At 38.0% G+C, this 20,380-nt stretch overlaps 1 protein-coding gene across 2 annotated transcripts; it reads left to right on the plus strand.

Annotated features, from left to right (window-relative positions):
* Positions 1-1,788: 1,788 nt before the first annotated feature.
* On the plus strand, positions 1,789-5,349 carry LOC112163864 (G-type lectin S-receptor-like serine/threonine-protein kinase At4g27290). 2 transcript variants are annotated; one of them, XM_024300128.2, is made up of 7 exons: positions 1,789-3,127; positions 3,356-3,484; positions 3,636-3,790; positions 3,885-4,095; positions 4,208-4,445; positions 4,523-4,673; positions 4,833-5,349. In XM_024300128.2, exons 1-7 carry the CDS (start codon positions 1,852-1,854, stop codon positions 5,139-5,141), a joined length of 2,469 nt encoding a protein of 822 aa, XP_024155896.1. In that variant the 5' UTR covers positions 1,789-1,851; the 3' UTR covers positions 5,142-5,349. The 2 variants fall into 2 exon arrangements, with proteins under 2 accessions (XP_024155896.1, XP_024155897.1); XM_024300129.2 differs by having other exon boundaries at positions 1,791-3,127; positions 3,642-3,790.
* The last annotated feature ends 15,031 nt before the right edge of the window (positions 5,350-20,380 follow it).

Consider the following 20,380-nt stretch of genomic DNA (forward strand, 5'->3'; position numbering starts at 1 on the left):
GCCCCCGTCCATGGAATGGCCGCTGGCCATGTTGCCGGCGCCGGCGCCGCCACCGCTCATGGTGGCCAGCGTCCTCCTATCTGCCTCCATCAAAATGACAATGATGTCTTGATGGGTTTTGTTGATGCAGGGTACCTCTCTGACCCTCACAAAGGTTGCTCCCAAACAGGTTATGTCTTTACCATGGGAAGCACTACGATATCTTGGAGGTCTACAAAACAGACCCTTGTTGCTACTTCCTCGAATCATGCAGAGATTATTGCTCTACATGAAGCCGTTCGTGAATGTATATGGCTAAGGTCTGTAATTAGACATATTCAAGGAAGTTGTGGTTTGAAGTCTACCAAAGATGAACCTACATGCATTTATGAGGATAATGCAGCTTGTATTGAGCAAATGAAGTTAGGTTTCATCAAGGGTGACAACACCAAGCATATATCGCCTAAGTTCTTTTATAATCAGCAACAACAATCACTTCTAAAGATTGAAGTGAATCAAATCTGATCAGAGGATAATGTAGCAGACTTATTCACTAAGTCGTTACCTAAATCCACCTTCGAGAAACATGTGAAGAGCATCGGATTGAGAAAGTTATCCGAACTCCCACGATTGTAGCAATCAGGGGGAGATATCGACATCAGGGGGAGTTATGATGTCTACATGTTCGATCTCGAAGAGTGAAGGACGTGTTGTGCTCTTTTTGTCCTTCGACCAGGGTTATTTTTATCCCACAGGGTTTTTTGTTACCTGGCAAGGTTTTAACGAGGCAACGGATAAAGCGTCACCACCAAGTTTGAAGCGGCACAAGGGGGAGTGTTGAAGGAATATCGATTTAGTGTGCCTTATCAAACTAGGAGTAGCAATAGGAGAGAAGGTTCTAGATTTCCCAATCCTACACGGATTGGTATTCCTTGTAACATTAGAACTAGCACTTTGTAATCCCTATATATAGGGCTCCTATTCTCAATAATAATACACACAGTTCTCTCATCAATCTCTCTCAATACCAATATACTTAAACATGGTGTTAGTAGTTCAATTTGACATGAAACGACTCGACGGCCTAAAAATCCACCACCGACACAAGACTTAAAATTTTGAAAGAATGGCTTCTTCTCAAACCAAAGACTAGAAAACTGAATCATGTAAGCATGGACCAATCCTCCATACATCCACTAAATCAAAATTCAAATACACCAAATAATTAATTCATGTCATTATAGCCAAGATTCAAATACACCAAACAAAGAATCAAATTTGATTCATAGTCTACCAAATTAACTGGAGAGGATTGTATGCACCGACAATGCAAGTTCTTATTGCAGTCTTGGAAAAATAACAGCCACTCATCTAATCCACTCCTTTATATATTTTAATATCAAAAAAGTTACATCTATTCATATTGCAAATATCCAATACACTCCCCAAATTAGTTCGTGGTGAAGGTTTGGTTTTCCCATTCTTAGAAGTCTAAAGATTCCACCTACATTTCTGAAAAAAAAAAAAGATTCCACCTACTTATTGCAGTCATTTAATGGCCGGATAAGTTGTTCTTTCAATTCTCAGTGCACATCAATTTTTAGAATTTAATTTTAAGGTACAGAAACAACTAGCTGCAGTGATCGTCACTGTCAGTTAGAACTGCTTTAAATCACCATTATTACCCTGTTCCAACTTCCAACTTAAAAGCCTATGACTTTCTACCTGGAGTATAATTAAGGTTTTGTCGTGATCTCCAACCTCTAATTTTCCTACTAATAACAGTAACTTTGAAGGATCACTAGAGCACAACACGAAGCTCCAAAGTAGAAATTCCTAAATCTTTTCATGTTTTCCAAAATTTAATTTCTAATGGAAATCTTTCCAATGCTTTTGGTTTTCTCATCAATTATCTTCTCCCTTCTAAGTACCTACACTACCAGTATACAAGACATCATTACCATTAATCCAAGAGTATCAATCAAAGATGGAGGGAGTACCCTAGTTTCAGCTGGAGGAAGCTACGAATTGGGATTCTTTAGCCCAGGTAATTCGAAGAGTCGATACGTGGGAATATGGTACAATAACATATCTCCTCAGAAAGTTGTATGGGTGTGCAACAAAGAAACTCCCCTTACTGATCACTCGGGAGCTTTGAATCTCACTAGCCAAGGAGTTCTCGTTCTGTTCAATGGCAAAAATAGTATTATCTGGTCATCATCCAACGAGACTTCAAGCAACATAAGTAACCCAGTTGCTCAACTCTTGGAGTCGGGCAATTTCGTGGTGAAAGATGGATCAGAGGAGGACTCAAAAGTTCTGTGGCAGAGCTTTGACTATCCAAGTGACACCTTACTACCAGGAATGAAGATCGGATGGGACTTAAAAACCGGCCTAAACAGGTTTCTGTCATCTTGGAAAGAACCAGAAGATCCTGCTCCAGGACAATTTTCATTCTCTTTAGATCGTAGTGGGTATCCCCAACTAGTTCTTAGGAATGGTTCCATAGCACGTTACAGGTTGGGGTCATGGAATGGCCTTGGCTTCACAGGAACTCCTCAACTTAGATCTCAGAACCAGTTGTTCAAACTTGACTTTGTGTCAAATGAGAATGAAGTATACTACAAATATGAGCTCCTGAGCACTTCAGTTGAATCAAGATTAGTGCTCAACAGGTCAGGCGATTTGCAACGCTTCATGTGGAGTGGCACAACAAATATCAATCGCGTCATTTACTCAGCTCCGGCAGATCAGTGTGACGCTTATAATGTGTGCGGTGCATTTTCTCGCTGCAGTGTTGATTCTCCTCGATTATGTGCATGCTTACAAGGTTTCGGACCAAATTCTTCAACGTCCACCAGGTGTCTTCGTAGAACTCCATTGAGTTGCAATGATTACCAAGATGGCTTCAAGAAGTTCACAAGGGTGAAATTGCCGGACACATCTTCGTCCTGGTTTGACTTGACAATGACCCTTGAGGACTGTAAGAAAACTTGTTTGAAGAACTGCACTTGCACTGCTTATGCAAATTTGGATGTAAGGGAAGGAGGAAGTGGCTGTTTGCTCTGGTTTGATGAACTCAATGACATACACGAATTTGATACTGGTGGGCAAGACCTCTTTGTAAAGATGGCTACCTCAGAATTAGGTAACTTTCTTCTCAAGTTTTGTTCGTTTTTTGAGCTATGCATACACCAAGATCCACATTTACATCTTGTCTCAACTTTTTCCCACATCATTACACATAAAGATGATGTAGTGTAAAACAAAGCAAAATACAAAAGAACAGAAATTTAATCTGGACTTGATTATACTCTAAAGTTATATATGCTCAAAATCATGAAACTTGTTCACACCGTATCTACTTCTCTTTCAGGTGACATAAAGACAAACAAGAGATCTAGCATGAAGAAGCGGGTGGCTATCATAGTCAGCTTTGGGTTATTAGTCATGGGAGTGCTTATACTAGGATTGGTTTTCTACATACGAAAGAAGAAATTAACAGGTAGAAATGATCTCTGTGTTTGTTGATATAACTAGATTTATATTGTACTGTCAACTGAAAAATATTGAAAGGTGAGAATTTATTTTCTTCTTCAGTGGAAAACAATCATGAAGCTATTGGTATTGAGTACTAATTCTTCACTGTTCTACTGCCTCAGTATATATGAAGAACATCCATGGAAACACTGAAGGTGGTAATGAAGATATAGAGTTGCTAAAATTTGATTTGGGCACCATATCTAAAGCAACGGATAACTTCTCAGACAATTATAAGCTGGGAGAAGGTGGCTTCGGACCAGTATACAAGGTAGTAACTAACAAAACATATATATTATGATTAGCATCTTTTATTTCCTCTGAAAATATATATATACTTCAACTTATTTAAACGATGGTTCTAGGGCACGTTGAAAGAAGGGGAAGACATAGCAGTGAAAAGGCTTTCAAAATGTTCTGGACAAGGAATAAAAGAATTCATGAATGAAGTAATGTTGATTGCTAAACTCCAGCACAGAAATCTTGTAAAGCTTCTTGGTTGCTGCGTTGAAGGAGATGAAAAAATGTTAATTTATGAATACATGCCCAATAGAAGCTTGGACTACTTCATATTTGGTTGACCTTCTATTAACCCATACAAATCTCAGTCTTATCATACTCCATATATATTAAAATTTTGTCTAGAATTTATTGTAGATTGGACTAACTTCTGTAAGTAACTTGGTAGGTGATACAAGAAGTAGATTGCTTGGTTGGGATCAACGCATCAACATTATTGGTGGAATAGCTCGAGGCCTTCTCTATCTTCATCAAGATTCTAGACTGAGGATCATCCATAGAGATCTTAAAACTGGTAATGTTTTACTAGATAAGGATATGAACCCAAAAATATCTGATTTTGGGACGGCTAGAGCATTCGTAGGAGATCAAACTGCGGAAAATACTAAGACCGTGGTTGGGACATAGTACGTAACTCTCAACTTGTATTCTAGTCTATCTTAATTAGTTAGTCGATACATATCTTAGCAATTCCATCTTGTAGTGGTTATATGTCTCCTGAGTACGTGGTTGATGGACTCTTCTCAATCAAATCTGATGTCTATAGCTTCGGTGTCATGGTATTGGAGATAGTGAGTGGGAAGAAGAACAGGGGATTCATTCATCCAGACCACCAACTTAACCTTATAGGACATGTAAGCTGAAAGAATAACTTGTCCTAATTTATTCAACAACCAACACTATTCTGTAATTATGTGAAGTTGAAGATGGCTTTACAGATATTGTTCTCTTTCAAAAGACATAAGAGATTCAGAATGGCTAATTCAACACAAATAATTTCATTATAATTTCAGGTATGGACTCTATGGACTGAAGGAAGATCATTGGAAGTAATGGATAAGAAGTTGGATGGCTCCTATGCTCTAACAGAAGTGTCACGATGCATTCACATAGCTCTGTTGTGTGTGCAACAACAACCAGAAGATAGACCAAACATGGCATCTGTGGTCCTAATGTTGGGCGGTGAGGGATCATTGCCTGTGCCAAAGCAACCTGGTTTCTTCACTGAAAGGAATCCGTTTGAAGCAGAGAACTCTTCATCAAGCCAATTGGAATCATATTCAGTAAATGACATGAGTATAACAGAGTTAGAGGCACGATAAATTATTATTTCCTCGAAGCAGTGGTGGAATACAGTTGATGGAAAACCATGGTTCGCTTTTCTAAAACTCAGTGTGTTAACTGTTAACCATCTAATACTCTGTATATCTACTTGAACTGTGTGAGAATACTATTTACTGCTGATCTTTTATAAGTTTCATTCACAAGTAATTGATCGAAATATAACAAAGATTCAATATCAAACTGAGACATTAAATATTGGTTCTGACTTCTGAGTAAAATGTAAGAACTGAAAGCACAGACTTACTTGGGTTGTATGTTTTCTGAAAGTTGAAAACTTTTCTACGTTAAGTGAAGATTAGCTACCTGTTGAAGGAAATCAGCTTTGTGTGCCTAATCAAACTAGGAATAGTTCCATGATTGTAATAGGAGAGAATGTTCTAGAATTCTAAGTCCTATTCGGGATAGTTTTCCTTGTAGCATTAGAACATGTACTTTGTAATCCCTATATATAGGGCTCCTATTCTCAATTATGAAAGACACAATTCTCTCATCAATCTCTCTCAAACTCACTTATTCTTAAACACGTTATCAACACGAGTTCTAACCACAAAAACCAAAAATCCAAAAACCGAAATTCTTTTCAACATCACCTTTTCACCGTTGCACCTAGCCCGAGCTAGCCTAGCCACTGCTGCCCACGTGTGCCGCACACTTCCCCTGCAGCTCTTACGCACCCGCGTGCCGCCTACTGCCCCTGCAAAACAGCAGGACACTCGTTCCTGTGTAGATCATCCTGCTTGCACCCCCCGAAATGTCTTGATCGGGACCTCAGATCAAAATCCTTCCTTCATCAAAGTTGTTCGTCTCTGTCTCTTCTATATGACCTCCTAATTTCAGCCTTATCGGAGTTGTTTTGAGACCTGCACTCTTCCGACAAAGCAAGCAGCACCTCCAGCCGAGCCTAGCAATTTCCGGCCACCTTTTCTCAAGAAACAAGTTTTTCAAACCGACGTTGCAATCCTGCACATCTCGGCCACACAGCAGGGATTGAAAGATAGTTTGCAATCCCCGACCCAGGATCGATAGCAGTCTGCAATCCTACACGCCTGCATCAACACGCGCGTGTATTGAGAATTTCAAGTTCCGAAATTCATGAGTAAGTTTTCACTAGTAAGTTGTTCCCGTTTTTGAAATTTAAATTTATTTTTATTTGTCTTCGGAGGACTTACAAAATCCCTTCTTCTACATCCCCCTTTCTGTAATGTGGGTTAGATTTGCTAAAAGCGGAATCGTGGGGATTCATGCTACATACGAACTAAGAGCGTTCGTGATCTTCGGACTAAGAGCATTCGTGATCTTCGGATTAAGAGCGTCCATGAGCATCGATTTTTTCGAACTAAGAGCGTTCGTAAGCATAAAAATTTGACCGTATAAACGTCATTGGTTTCAAGCCAAATCCAAAAATTTGAAAACTATCAACAAAGACAGTGGTTATAACTCTTTCTCACTAGGTGTACTCAAGAGTAATTGTGATGTCTAGGAAAGGTTTGAACTGAGACAACGGTTTTAAAAGTGAGCAATGCTCCACCAAAATCTCGCCTTACCTTACCTGGTCACAACGAAATTGGAATTACCAAACGGATTGAGTAACTACTACTTGTCTAAGCTTGATTATCCTTTTTGGATTAAATTTAGAAACTTTGACGTAATCATTGGCTTTCATAGAAATAAAGTGTCGATTTTGATTTGAACTTTATCCATTCAAGTATGTTTCCCGGAGAGCTAGAATGCCTCGTGGATAGTGCTACTACGCACACCATACTTCGAAATAGGCATTTATTTCTTGAGATGATGCCTACTCGATCTTCAGTGACTATGACGGCAGAGTCATCTAAATTGATTCATGGTCGAGGACCAGCTCAATTCTTATTGCCACATGGCACAATCATTAATGTCACTGAAGCTCTCTACGCTCCTAGGGCTGAAAGAACCCTTTTGAGCTTCAAAGATATAAGAGCCAATGGTTTTCATGTGGAAACACATTGTGAGAATGGACAAGAGTTCCTTTGCATCACCTCTAATAACTACAGACATAAAAGAGTCTTAGAGAAACTTATGTTTCGTTCTAGTCGGTTGTATGCAACCACTATTCGAATAATTGAATCCAATCATGTTATGAGAGATGATTTATGACATTCTGACACATATAGGCTTTGGCAGGACTGTCTGGGACACCCAGGTCGTGACATGATGATCCGTATATTAAAGACTTCGCACGGACATCCATTTTTCAGAACGAAAAGAAGTAAAAATCGAGATTTGGACCCTTAAGAGCCTCTGCGCCTCACGGTGCCGTTGACCTCCAAAACCGACCATCCATGGCCTGCACCGCCGTCCCCCTGTGGCCCAAAGGTGGCTTTGACGCCACCACAACTCTTTTGTCTCCAAATCCTACTTCTAAGGTCCATTGTGACTTCATGGCTTAACCAAAATCCTCATTGGTTGTTTCTAAAGCCCATCATTCGTTCTGCAAAGCCTGCTCTTTAGCAAAATTAGGATCGAGACCATCATATGCAAAGGACACTAAAGAAAATATACCATTCTTGCAAAGAATCCAAGGTGATATTTGTGGACCTATTCAACCACCTTGCGTACCATTTAAATATTTTACGGTATTGGTTGATGCATCGACACGCTGGTCACATGTCATGCTTTTGTCCATAAGGAACGTTGCATTTGCTAAACTCCTAGCACAAATTATTAAGTTAAGGGCTCACCACCCTGATCATCCTATTAAGTCCATCAGATTAGACAACGCTGGGGAGTTTACATAAAAAACTTTTGATGATTATTGCATGTCCATTGGGATTGATGTTGAACATCTTGTTCCTCATGTTCACACCCAAAATGATCTCGCAGAAGCCGCTATTAAGCTACTACAAATGGTCGGTAGGGTATTGGTAGTGCGAACCAATCTCCCTATTTCTGCTTGGGGCTACGCAATATTGCATGCAGCTATGCTTATTCGTCTGAGGCCCACTATCACTCAACCCTTTTCTGCGTCTCAGATGGTGACTGGGTATGAGCCAGAAGTCTCACACTTACGCATATTTGGGTGTGTAGTTTATGTGCCAATTGCACCGCCACAGAGCACCAAAATGCATCCTCAAAGACGATTAGGCATTTATGTTGGATATGATTCTCCAAAGATTGTCCACTACTTAGAACCCTTGGCAGGCAATCTTTTTACAGCTAGATTTGCGGATTGTCACTTTGATGAGACAGTCTTCCAGTCGTTAGAGGGAGATAAGAACATAAATGTTCAACAGGAACGACAGGAATTGTCGTGGTCTGTCCCCACTCTGTCTCATCTTGATCCCTAAATCCCACTGTCCGAAATTGAAGTGCGGAGAATTCTCAATCTTCATAATGTAGCAGAATCGATGCCTGATGCGTTTTCTGATATCGCTAAAGTGAAGAGATCACACATTCCTGCTGCAAACGTGCCTGCAAGGATTAATGTCCCTAAAATTAGAGGACATGATGCCATCTCAAGGATACCTGAGCATGGAACCAACGTCCCTTCCCTTGGTGACGTTGTGGCTAGGCCCACAGCTCCTGCCAGGAAGCACGGGAGGCCCATAGGTTCGATGGATTCTCGCCCAAGAAAGAAAGCATGTTTGGCACAAAATAATCCATTAATCATCGACATAAATAATCCATCTCATGAGAATTTTCCGGATTATGGTTATGTCCAAGAGACATCATTGGGGGACGTTCCAATGACAGAACCAATTCCAGAGAATAGGGAGATCTCCATGAATTACACTAGTGTACATGAGATGATGGATAGGAATTTTGTGGCTATTGATGATGCATTTGCATATCATGTTGCAAAAGGAATTATAGAATATGATGATATCGAACCTCGCTCTATTGAAGAATGTCAATGAAGAGCAGATTAAAACGTTCACTATATGGATTAAAACAATCCGGACGGATGTGGTATAACCGTCTAAGTGACTATTTGATTGGGAAGGGATATATTAATAATGAAATATGCCCATGCGTGTTCATTAAAAGAACAAGTTCTGGATTTTCAATCGTAGCAGTTTATGTTGATGACATGAACCAAATTGGAACTCTAGATGAGTTAAAGGAAACTGCTACATATTTGAAATCCGAATTTGAGATGAAAGATCTTGGTAAAACACGGTTTTGTCTCGGTTTAGAACTCGAGCACCATAGTGATGGAATTTTGATCCATCAGTCTGCATATACTCAGAAAATCCTAAGGCGCTTTAATGAAGATAAAGCAAAGCCTGTAAGTACTCCCATGATAGGTCGTAGTTTTGAGCCCAGAAAAGATCCGTTTCGTCCAAAGGATGAGGACGAAGAATTATTAGAGGCCGAAGTGCCCCATTTAAGTGCAATAGGTGCATTATTGTACTTATCTCAATGCACAAGACCGGACATCTCATTCGCAGTGAACTTGTTAGCTCGTCATAGCTCTGCGCCAACACGCCGCCATTCGATTGGTGTAAAGACGATCTTTCGATACTTAAGAGGTACGATTGATTTGTGCCTATTCTATCCCTACAAAGAGAAAAGGAATGACGGAAGGATGAGATTGGACCAAATTGGCTCAAGAGCCACCGTCCAAAATGCCATGGCCGGCAACATTGCTGCTGCCACTACAAAGGGTGACCGGCCTCACCCTCCTCCACTCCATCAAAACGATAATGATGTTTTGATGAGTTTTGCTGATGCAGGGTACCTCTATGACCCTTACAAAGGTCTCTCCCAAACATGTTATGTCTTTACCATGGGAAACACTGCGATATCTTGGAGGTCTACAAAGCAGACCCTTGTTGCTACTTCCTCAAATCACGCAAAGATTGTTGCTCTACATGAAGCTGTGCGTGAATGTATATGGCTAAGATCTGTAATTAGACATATACGAGGAAGTTGTGGTTTGAAGTCTACCATGGATGAACCCACATGAATTTATGAGGATAATGCAGCTTATATTGAGCAAATGAAGTTAGGTTTCATCAAGGGCGACAACATAAAGCATATATCGCCTAAGTTCTTTTATAATCAGCAACAACAATCACTTCTAAAGATTGAAGAGAATCAAATCCGATCAGAGGATAATGTAGCTGAATTATTCACTAAGTCGTTACCTAAATCCACCTTCGAGAAACATGTGAAGAGCAACGGATTGAGAAAGTTATCCGAACTCCCATGATTATAGCAATCAGGGGGAGATATCTACATCAAGGGGAGTTATGATGTCTACATGTTCGATCTCGAAGAGTGAAGGACGTGTTGTACTCTTTTTCTCCTCCTCGAGCTTGTTTTTATCCCACATGGTTTTTCACTCGAGCAAGGTTTTTAACGAGGCAACAGATGAAGCGTCACTTCCAAGTTTGAGCGGCACAAGGGGGAGTGTTGAAGGAAATCAGCTTTGTGTGCCTAATGAAACTAGGAGTAGTTCCATGATTGTAATAGGAGAGAATGTTCTAGAATTCCAAGTCCTATTCAAGATAGTTTTCCTTGTAGCATTAGAACATGTACTTTGTAATACCTATATATAGGGCTCATATTCTCAATTATGAAAGACACAATTCTCTCATCAATCTCTCTCTAACTCACTTATTCTTAAACACTACCATCAAAAGTCGCCATGGGGCCGTCGTAGTTCCATACTAAAATCTGAAACAAAACAAAACATAGAAATTGTAAGTCTGTCAAACGCATAATTCTAAGTGTATATGACTACATATATTAGCTTGAAATTGGAAGTCTGTAGCGACAATCGAAAATTAAGTGCTAATATACCCAGGTTCAAGAAAGATCCAGAAGAGTTTAAACTAGAAAGATTTATGAACAATGCCATAGATTATAAAAAGGAACGATGGTTTCCAATTTATTCCAGTTGGGGCTGGTAGGAAGGGTCCAGGAATTCAGTTTGCCATGACTAACACTTTAGCAAATTTTCTTGTCAAAAAAAAAAAAAAACACTTTACCAAATTTAATTCACAAGTTTGATTGGGTTTTGCCTGATGGAACAAGAGGGAAGGATTTAGACATGACTGAAGAAACTAGTCAAAGTGTACATAGAAAATATCCTCTTAAAGCCATGGCTATTCCATATCCTTGCCAAGGTTAAAGAACATATTGTATGTGAGGTCTTGTATAGAGTATAACGATGTGTCCTGTCCCTTTTTCTACTGCAAATACCATAGGAATCAGACTAGCTACACCTATTTGAAGAAATACATATAAGCGTTCCCCTTCCTTGCAAACACTGATAACATTAATAGAGTTAGGCTTTGCAACAGGTCAACTCTATAAAGGATATCACTAACTGATTAGTGACCAATTATGTGCAGCGTGAATTTGAAAAAACCCTAAGGCATACTGTGCCGCTCTCCAACTAAACCCTAAACAGCAACTGCTGCATTCCCTATCCAGTCCCGCTCAATCATCATGTCTGTCATCAACGATGTCACTGCAAGTTTTGCAATGTACCTGGCCCTCGCCGGAGGGGATGTGGTCTATCTCTCTCACATGGCTGGGGCCAATGTGAGGCGAGGTTCTCATGCCTATCTGCTTGCAAGGCCTCTGACGGAGAAAACTTTCGGTTGAGCTGATCTCCAGCTGCATCTTCGCCGCTTCTGGGTGTTAGAAAAAGGTTTCAAGGTTCAGGACCGATCCCAGAACAGCTTTGTGATCGCTTTTGATCTCAAGAAAGACAAGAACAAGGTTATCAAGGGAGGTCCCTGGTACTTTAACAGAGATCCAATCATACTGCAAGACTATGATGGGATCTCCTCGCTGCATTCGATCAACCTGAATACGTTTTTTTTTCTGGGTGAAGATTACAAACATCCCACCAGCATTAGAGGTTCAGGAAACCATCATCAATGTCACCTTGATTGCGGGCAGATTTCTGGAGTTTGACAGTAGGTTGTTTGATGCAACAGGTATGATTCATGTTCATGTTGCCCATGATATCGCGAAACCCTTCTTTCTCAAGAAAACCATCAAGCTAGCTCCGGGAGTGATTGATGAAATTACCTTCTTCTATGAGAACCTAATTGGAAGATGTCAAAAATGTAACCTTATTTTCCACGAAGCCGGAACCTGCTTGATAGCTACTCCTCCCAAGACTAAACCGGTTGCAGCTTCTCCTCAACACCTGAATTTGGTGAGCTCTTTCCCTAGCTTCAAGGAGCCTCTGTTCACTAATGGACTTTTTAAATTTCAAGGTACACAAATGCAGGTTCTCCCAGTGGCAAGAAACTTGTTTGGTAACCGGGAGATTTCGAAAGGCCGTAGACCTATTGTCATCAAGCAATCCCATCTACGTTCGGGTATGCAGAATGAGGACCAAGCTCTTGCCTTAGTCCCCATCGAGAATGAAAAGCATAATGAAAAGAGAGGCCGACCTTCATCTCCTTTCACTTCTCCAAAGAAACTCAAGTTCTTTCTTGAGGATATGAAGGACAAACATGCAAGTGATAACGCAACAAAGAACATCAAAATGCCGGAGTTCCCATCAAAATTTACTTCTAAGTCCTTGGGCCTCATTGAAACCCCCGGAGGAATGTTGCTTCCTAAAGAAGTGATGTTCCCAATTGCGGCAATACCAAATGAAGATGCAAAGCAGGATCAAAACCGTAAGAAGAAGAGGGGTAGATCCCTTTGGAGCCAAAAACAAAAACCCACCAAAAGCATCAGCAGCAAAGAAGGTTAACGTTGAAGAAGTCCTGAGTGTCTTGTACTCGAAGAAATCTCCTAACTAGCATCAAGAGCAAAGAGATTTCTATGTCCTAGTGTTATCATAGATAATAGGCTTACTTTAATAAGTGAGCACCGGACGTCAAATGAATGGTCTAGTACTATGTACCATGTGTTATCTGCACAACCTGTTGCCTATCTTTGAATGGTAGCGGAGGGGTATGCAATGGTCATTTTAGCTTGAGTTTAGTAATGCAATCATTGATGGATTGATTCAAAAAAATATATAAATATATATATATATATTATATAATTAAGAAATAACAAAGAATTCACATGAGCTGATCCCTATGGTCAGTACTACGATCCATTGTTATTTCAGTTCTCATTTCTACAAAAAAGAAAAGAAAATAAGTGAAATTGAAATGCTTTTAATTCATTCATTGCATGTACTATATTTTGTATTCCACAATTGGAATAATTATTGACTTATTTCTATTCATTCATTGCATGTACTATATATTGTATTCCATAATTTGAATAATTACTGACTTCTTTTTTTGGGGGTGAAAGATTATCTCATTGATTAAACATCATTACATGCATTGCTCAAAAAAAAAAAAATCATTACATTCAGAGATTATAGTAACCTCCACACAAGAAGGAATGACAGTAAACAAAAAGTACGGGGGTGCCAGGGCACCCTTTGGCTAATGGGTAGCTCCACCCCTACTTTATACCCACTACACTCTTCCCTATTGATCATCACACAAACTTCAGAAATAAATACTACTCTTTCCTCTCAGAAACATAATATCATATAATGCCATCCCATTGATTCTTCACCATGCTCCCTGTCTAGCTCTTCAACTTTAGGAAAGCTTGAGAGTGATTTTCTGTTGATTTTTTTTGTTGTAATTTGTAAACCTGTAATAAGCTCATGCTTATGTTGATTTTCTGGAGGTGAATGTTTTTTTTTGGTTGGTGTGAGGAGGTTAATTTCTAAATTTAAAGGGATTTTCTTGAGTATGGCTGTTGACATGACCAGCTAAGTTGGGATTTTACCTTTATTGTTTGGGCCACTTGGACTTGGTCCTTATATTATTTTGTATCAAATTGAACTATTAAATCCAGAAATAAAAACTTTGTTATGTATTAACCAGCTCACTTAGTGGTAAAAGTTAAAAATATAGACCAAGCTCACTTAGTTCAATGAAATCACTTGTTTGTGTAATAAGAACAAGTTTGTCATTCACACTTCCAAACAAATTTGACTGCTCTTCTAATAAAAACTTAAAATGTGAATAAAAATTCATTGCTTTCTTTCTCTAGCGATTTTTCCTCTGCCTTCTCTCTAGAAGACCCTTAAGTATAGTTTTCCTCCAACTCCCCCCTTTCTTGCTCGATCTAGATCTTTTTTATGGTATGAGAGTTGGGAGAGTTTTTAAACCCTAGAGAACGCCGCTGGTGTACCTCGGTCTTGTCCGGCTACGCCTTGACGCCGATGATGGCGTCTGGCCTAGTCGGTGCACGAGCTGTGCGGCCGGATGGGGGTCGGGATAGTTCGACTTTCTAGGTTAGAACGAGGAGTTTTGTCGTGGTTGTGTAAGGGGAACGGAGTCAAATTGGGTGGGATCAGAGTCAGATCGGCGTCGGGGTTGAGTTGTGGCGATGAGGATGGGCGTTGGATCGTTGGTTTGGGCAACGACAATGCTTAGAGGTCCAACTCGGATTTGGATGCAAAGCTACTATCTGAGGGCTGGCTTGGGGTGGGATCCTTGACGGTTGAGGTCGTGTCTGATGGCGGGGGAGACTTGATGGTGGTGTTAGCCCGACGCTGGTGGTGGGGTGGTTGTTTTGGAGGCTGGGTGGTCTGGTTGGTCAATCCTCGGGGCGAGATGGATGTACACAGCACTGCCTTGGCCTTTTGGGCCTGGATATAGCCTTTAGGCCTGATCTGGGCTGGAGGCTAGGTATGGGTTCGTCTCTTAGGCCCTGCCCTAGTTGATTTTTTATTTCTAGTTGCTATTTGTTTTTGTTGTTTAGTTTAGTTGCGCATTTTGCGAGTAATAAGTCCCTACATTTGCTGTATAGGACTAGTCAGGCTTTGTGCCTGTGTATGCACTTAAAGTGTCTTGTCTGCTCCAGGCAGGCGGCGAGTTCCTTGCTTTGTCAAATGGTCTCTACCTCCTAGTAGCAAGGTGAGACTAAGAATCGTTGGATCAGCAACATAGTAAGAAAGCTGTGCGTACAATAATTATGCTACATTGTAATCGGGTTACATATCAAGTTATCTTTCCGTTATGTCACCACTATGTCAAAGTAAATAAAGTCGCAAGTAGAGCGCTCTTTGCTAGTTGATGCCTAGTTGAATGCAGTTAAGAGACTCATGATAGTATTTCAGGATGTTCTCTAGATGCTTATTGTAATCAGGGGCTTAGGCTCAATGTCCTCCCCTTGTATACGATAGTTTCATTAATCAAGGCTTGAGGGCCAAAAAAAAAAAATTCATGCTCATGTTGATTTTCTGGATGTGAATGCTTTTTTTTTTTTTAGAGGCAAGAAACTCTTATTCTATCACTTTGATCAAGAATCAACTCATTTTCATTCATATTTTTTATTATTATAAATTGTTAGCAACGACAAATCCCGCGGCAAAGCGCGGGGGTCATTGCTAGTATATATATAATATGATACATTTTTACCGATGACAGGCGTAAAGAAGAAATTCAGATATTTGCTTGAAATATCGTTTGGCGTGGCAGCGGTACTCATGACACGAGATGGGAGTAGGTAAACCGCATCCATGTCGATGACGGACGAAGTACTTAGTTGTTTCCAACCACCTTCGTCACAACGATACCAGAGACGATCAAGGACATCGTCTGGGTACCTGAATAGATATATTTCATCAGAAAACTGGAAGGAAAGGAAAATGCATATTTTGCTGAATGAAAGTTCATTAAACATCAAAATTATCATAAGCTCATGCCAAAATATATATATGCACATATGTTACTACTACAAAATTATTAATGTTTCAAAGGCCATTTACTCCACTTACACACATATATTGGATAAAGAAACAAAAATAATTTAGTTGTATCCTTAATTTTTAGGACAAATTTCAATTTATCACCCTGTGGCTTATACGTAACAACATATTAGTCAATCTCCTTTCAATATGATCAGTAACACACCCCATGCTCTCAATTTTAATCAGTCGTGTCCAAATTTTTCTGAGACATCCAAATTGGACGTTAAGGGTGACCTGGCAACCACAAACTCAACAAGTGGGCCCAGAGAAAGGGGTAAATTCTACATTTTGCGTAATACCTAAAACAACATCAACAACAACAACAACAACAATAGCAACAACTTGAAGGACTCTTAAATATAGAGAGTGAGATGATGCTTTTTATTATTTTTGTTAATTTAAAACATTCATCTTAAGTTATTCAATGTAATTTATAAATACATTTAAATTATTTTTTCTTTTATCAATAGATGATATAAATTCAAAACTAGCTAAAATAGAGAAAAGTAATGCAGAAGTATCATAAAAGTGGCTATAAAAAAAATTACTTTTTAGTTACTTTGGCTAAAATTTAACTAAAAAATTGCTAGTATTGTTAGAGATACTCTAAGTAGCTCTTCATTTTATCTTTTAACTATCTCGCTCTCACTTTTTTTTTTTTTTTCCATTTAGCTAACACTACTGGAGCAAAAGTTAAAAATTTGCTAACTAAATTTAATTTTTTAGATAATTTAGCTATGAAAATAGCTTTAACTGTTGAAGATGCCCTTAGGAGTCTAGTGCAGCTTTGAAAATTAATAAAAAATTAAACATGCTATCCAATATAGCTAAAGACCTAAGATAGAAGTCTAGTTGAGATGCTCTGAGAGGATGCTTTTGTTATTTTTGTTAATTTAAAACATTAATTTTTTAAGTTTTTTTTTATGTAATATACTTGAACAATTTCTCTTTATTCAAAAAGTGATATAAAATTTTATAAAAAAAAATTTGATATAAAATTTAAAATTAACTAAAATATAGAAAACTAATGTACATATATCTTAGCTAATTGGTTTAAAATAGCTAATCTTACTAAAAATGCTCTAAATTAATAATTGTGTCAACAGTTAAGAGGAACATTCAACAGTAAAGCTACATTAAAATTATGTATAATATATTTTGATCACCTGTATATGATGTCACTCTCTACTGTTCCACCGGTGTCACTCACTACCATTCGACCAGTGTCACATCGCTGAATAAGTGCCAAAGACCCAACTTCTGACTGATAAATTTCATCACGTAAAGGCCTGAGTTCTATAACTGATATAAATGGAACCTCTTTATTTATGTCAACCAAACAAATATGTATGTAATTTCGCATAGGGATATGTATGAGCTCCTTCACTATGATAGAATTCACAAGATCGCTAGTGAACACCACAGAATCCCACAAACTATCTCCAAGACGTAGTTCGAATTCAGGTAAATTGTTTTCGCCATCATAATTTCCATACCCAAAACTTGCTCGTATCAAATACTTTTGCCCGCTAGTTACGTTTATTTTGTAACAGTTCCTGGTTCCTTTAGGGAAGAACCTAACGTTGCGAAACTGTTGCGGAAGTAGACGAACATGGTCATTTGATATGGTCTTGCTCTCACCCGTATCAATGTAATTTGTGTCTGGAATGTATCTAATGGTTGTCGGGCCTTCTGTATAACCCCATTTTTGTTGTAGGCCACAATCTATGCTAATGAAGCCTGAGAAAATAATACATAAGAAACCTTCGTTATATGTATGTGTTGACTTAATATGTAAGAGAAAATAGCACTCACTATGTCAAAAGTCTATGTAAGTTTAAATCTCTCCTTGAATGTTATTGTGGAAAAATAGAAAGTTATACACGAGTCCTTGACCTAAAAGAACAAAAGTACAACTTTTTTCTTCACAAGCCCTTATTTTTGTTTCACGCATCGGTCTAGTTAAAAAGTTAGACTTGTTATAAATATTATATAAATGTGGTTGTCCACTATAAATACTCATTAGTTATGTCCTTATGATGTAAACACTACTCCTATATAAAGGGGTCTAATGAGAATGAAATACACACTTCTACCTCCTCCATACTTTGTTTCTCTCTTCTATCTCTATATTTTTCTCTAGTTTATAACACGTTATCAGAACGAATTTGCTCTTATTTTTCTTCTTCTTCTTCTTTGAACTCCATGATGATCCGCAAGCCTTATGATGCAACATAGTTGCTTATGACCAAGGCTAATGATCTATGAGTTTTTCTTCTTTCTCTCCTAGATGAATATCAATTTTCATTATGCGATCATTTACATATATTTGTATGTATCTTTAATATCATATAATTGTTGAAAATTTATATTTCATATACGACAATGAGAACTACATGTTCCATTGCTCAAGACTCGAGTCCTCTGACCGAGTAGTCTTAGAACCTATGGTTCTATAGACATCACACGAATGTTTTTCTCGTGTGTTCCCTATGGGATGCATTGTTCATATTTATGAACTCTTCGAAACCTTTGTTTCGTATATGAATTTTTCATAGAACATACTATTCTAATAATTATGGATCCTGATATATCTCATCTTTTCTCTTTGTAGAAAGATGACGCATTTAACAAAATTGGACTTTGATCCTCTTAAAATTTCTGGCAAGAACTATTTGATGCTGAAAAATTCACCTTATGGCTAAAAACCTTGGAAATGCCATCAAAGTTGACAATAAGTCATCTATGCAAGATCCCGCCAAACCTATGATTTTCTTGCGTTATCATCTTGATAAGATCTTAAAAGATGATTAACTTACTGTGAAAGATCCACTTGAGATTTGGCAAGCCAATGTTGATCGATTTGCTCACTAGAAACCATTGTTCTATCTAGAGCTCGATATGAATGGACGCATTTTGCACCTTCAGAACTTTAAATCTGTCATTTATTTTCAATTTCGCTAAACATATGATTACCTCCCAACTAAAATTATGTGGAGAATCTGTCAGTGAAGATAACAAGCTCAAAGTCTCTGATTTTTTTGTGGACAGTGGAAAACATATTGATTACATGATCAGCGGCGGTTTTCTTGACACCGATAAATTTTAAGCTTATGTTTAGGCATTTTTGTGTCTCTATTTATTTTGTTTAGTCATTTTAAGCCTATGTTTTGGCACCGATTAAACGTAATTATGTTGTATTATCGTTATCTGTTTAATCATATTTATTACGTTTTAAATTACCTTTATTACAATTCTTTCATAAACCGAATTTGTCATGAGAATTTGTTGCAAGAGTTACAATTATCATGATAATATTTTTAATTGCCATTATCTTATAGTTATTGTTATTAATAACTTATTTTATTATCAATTTTATTACCATTCTCCGGTAATTATTGTTATAAGTAACTCATCCTATTACCATTATTTGATACTTATCATAGTGAAAAAATAACAAAATTATTTTTCCATCGCTGGGACTTGAACCCAGGTCTTTTTGGATGCGAACCAAATATCCTAACCAATTAGACTGCAACAGTTTTTTTGATTATTTTGTTATAATGTTATATTAATGCATATATCAATTATTGACTCTAAATGAGTACCCCTCTATTTTTGGCATATGGTACTCACATATTGGTATCAACAATATCAATTATATTTTCACACAAAATTGAGGTATGTATTTTCATGAGTTTGACAACTTCAATTTAATTTCCTCTTATTATCTTATCTGATAATTTAATATAAAATTGTCACTTTATAATGAGATCGAAACTACATGTTTCTTGATCCAATTACATGTGGACTTAAAATTCCTCCACTGATTGTTATACAATCAAATAGATCGAAACCTCTTGTTTCTTGAGCTCCAATTATGTCAGGACATTTGTCCATTCTCTTTATGAGTTCATATGAACCTCTGTTCACTCCACTTTTAGAACATGCTTCTAATTGTAAAGACTCAAACCAAATGTTTTGAGTATGATTGTATGAGGGCTATGATCCCTAAATCTATTATTATTGGAGTATATGCTTATACTCATATGGACAACTGTCCCATACTCAAATTGGAGTATATAATTTTAACATTTTTCAGTGTCAAACAATAATATGAACCACGTGTTCATTAACAAATTCAATTTGAACCATGAATGTTCATGATAAATATAATGACAAACATAGTTGTCTTACATGCATATGATGCAACTATGGATATGATCCATTACAATTGTTGATAATTTTTCACAATTGATGCTTCCATAAGCTAAGGTAACAATCATCTCAAGAGCTGCAGATCTTAATTGATGGCCAACTCCAATTGAGCTCATATTATGTTACATATATGGAATTACCATTGCATATATTGGTGATGAAATTTTCACCTACTTTATGTTGTATTTATCAACTATGAGTATACTACTGTATACTATATCATGAATTAAAAATTTCATTGAGCCAAATAAAAATTATTTTGGCATGACCAAT

The sequence above is a fragment of the Rosa chinensis genome, chromosome 5, assembly GCF_002994745.2.
Source record: "Rosa chinensis cultivar Old Blush chromosome 5, RchiOBHm-V2, whole genome shotgun sequence".
In the NCBI taxonomy this organism is placed as follows: Eukaryota; Viridiplantae; Streptophyta; class Magnoliopsida; order Rosales; family Rosaceae; genus Rosa; species Rosa chinensis.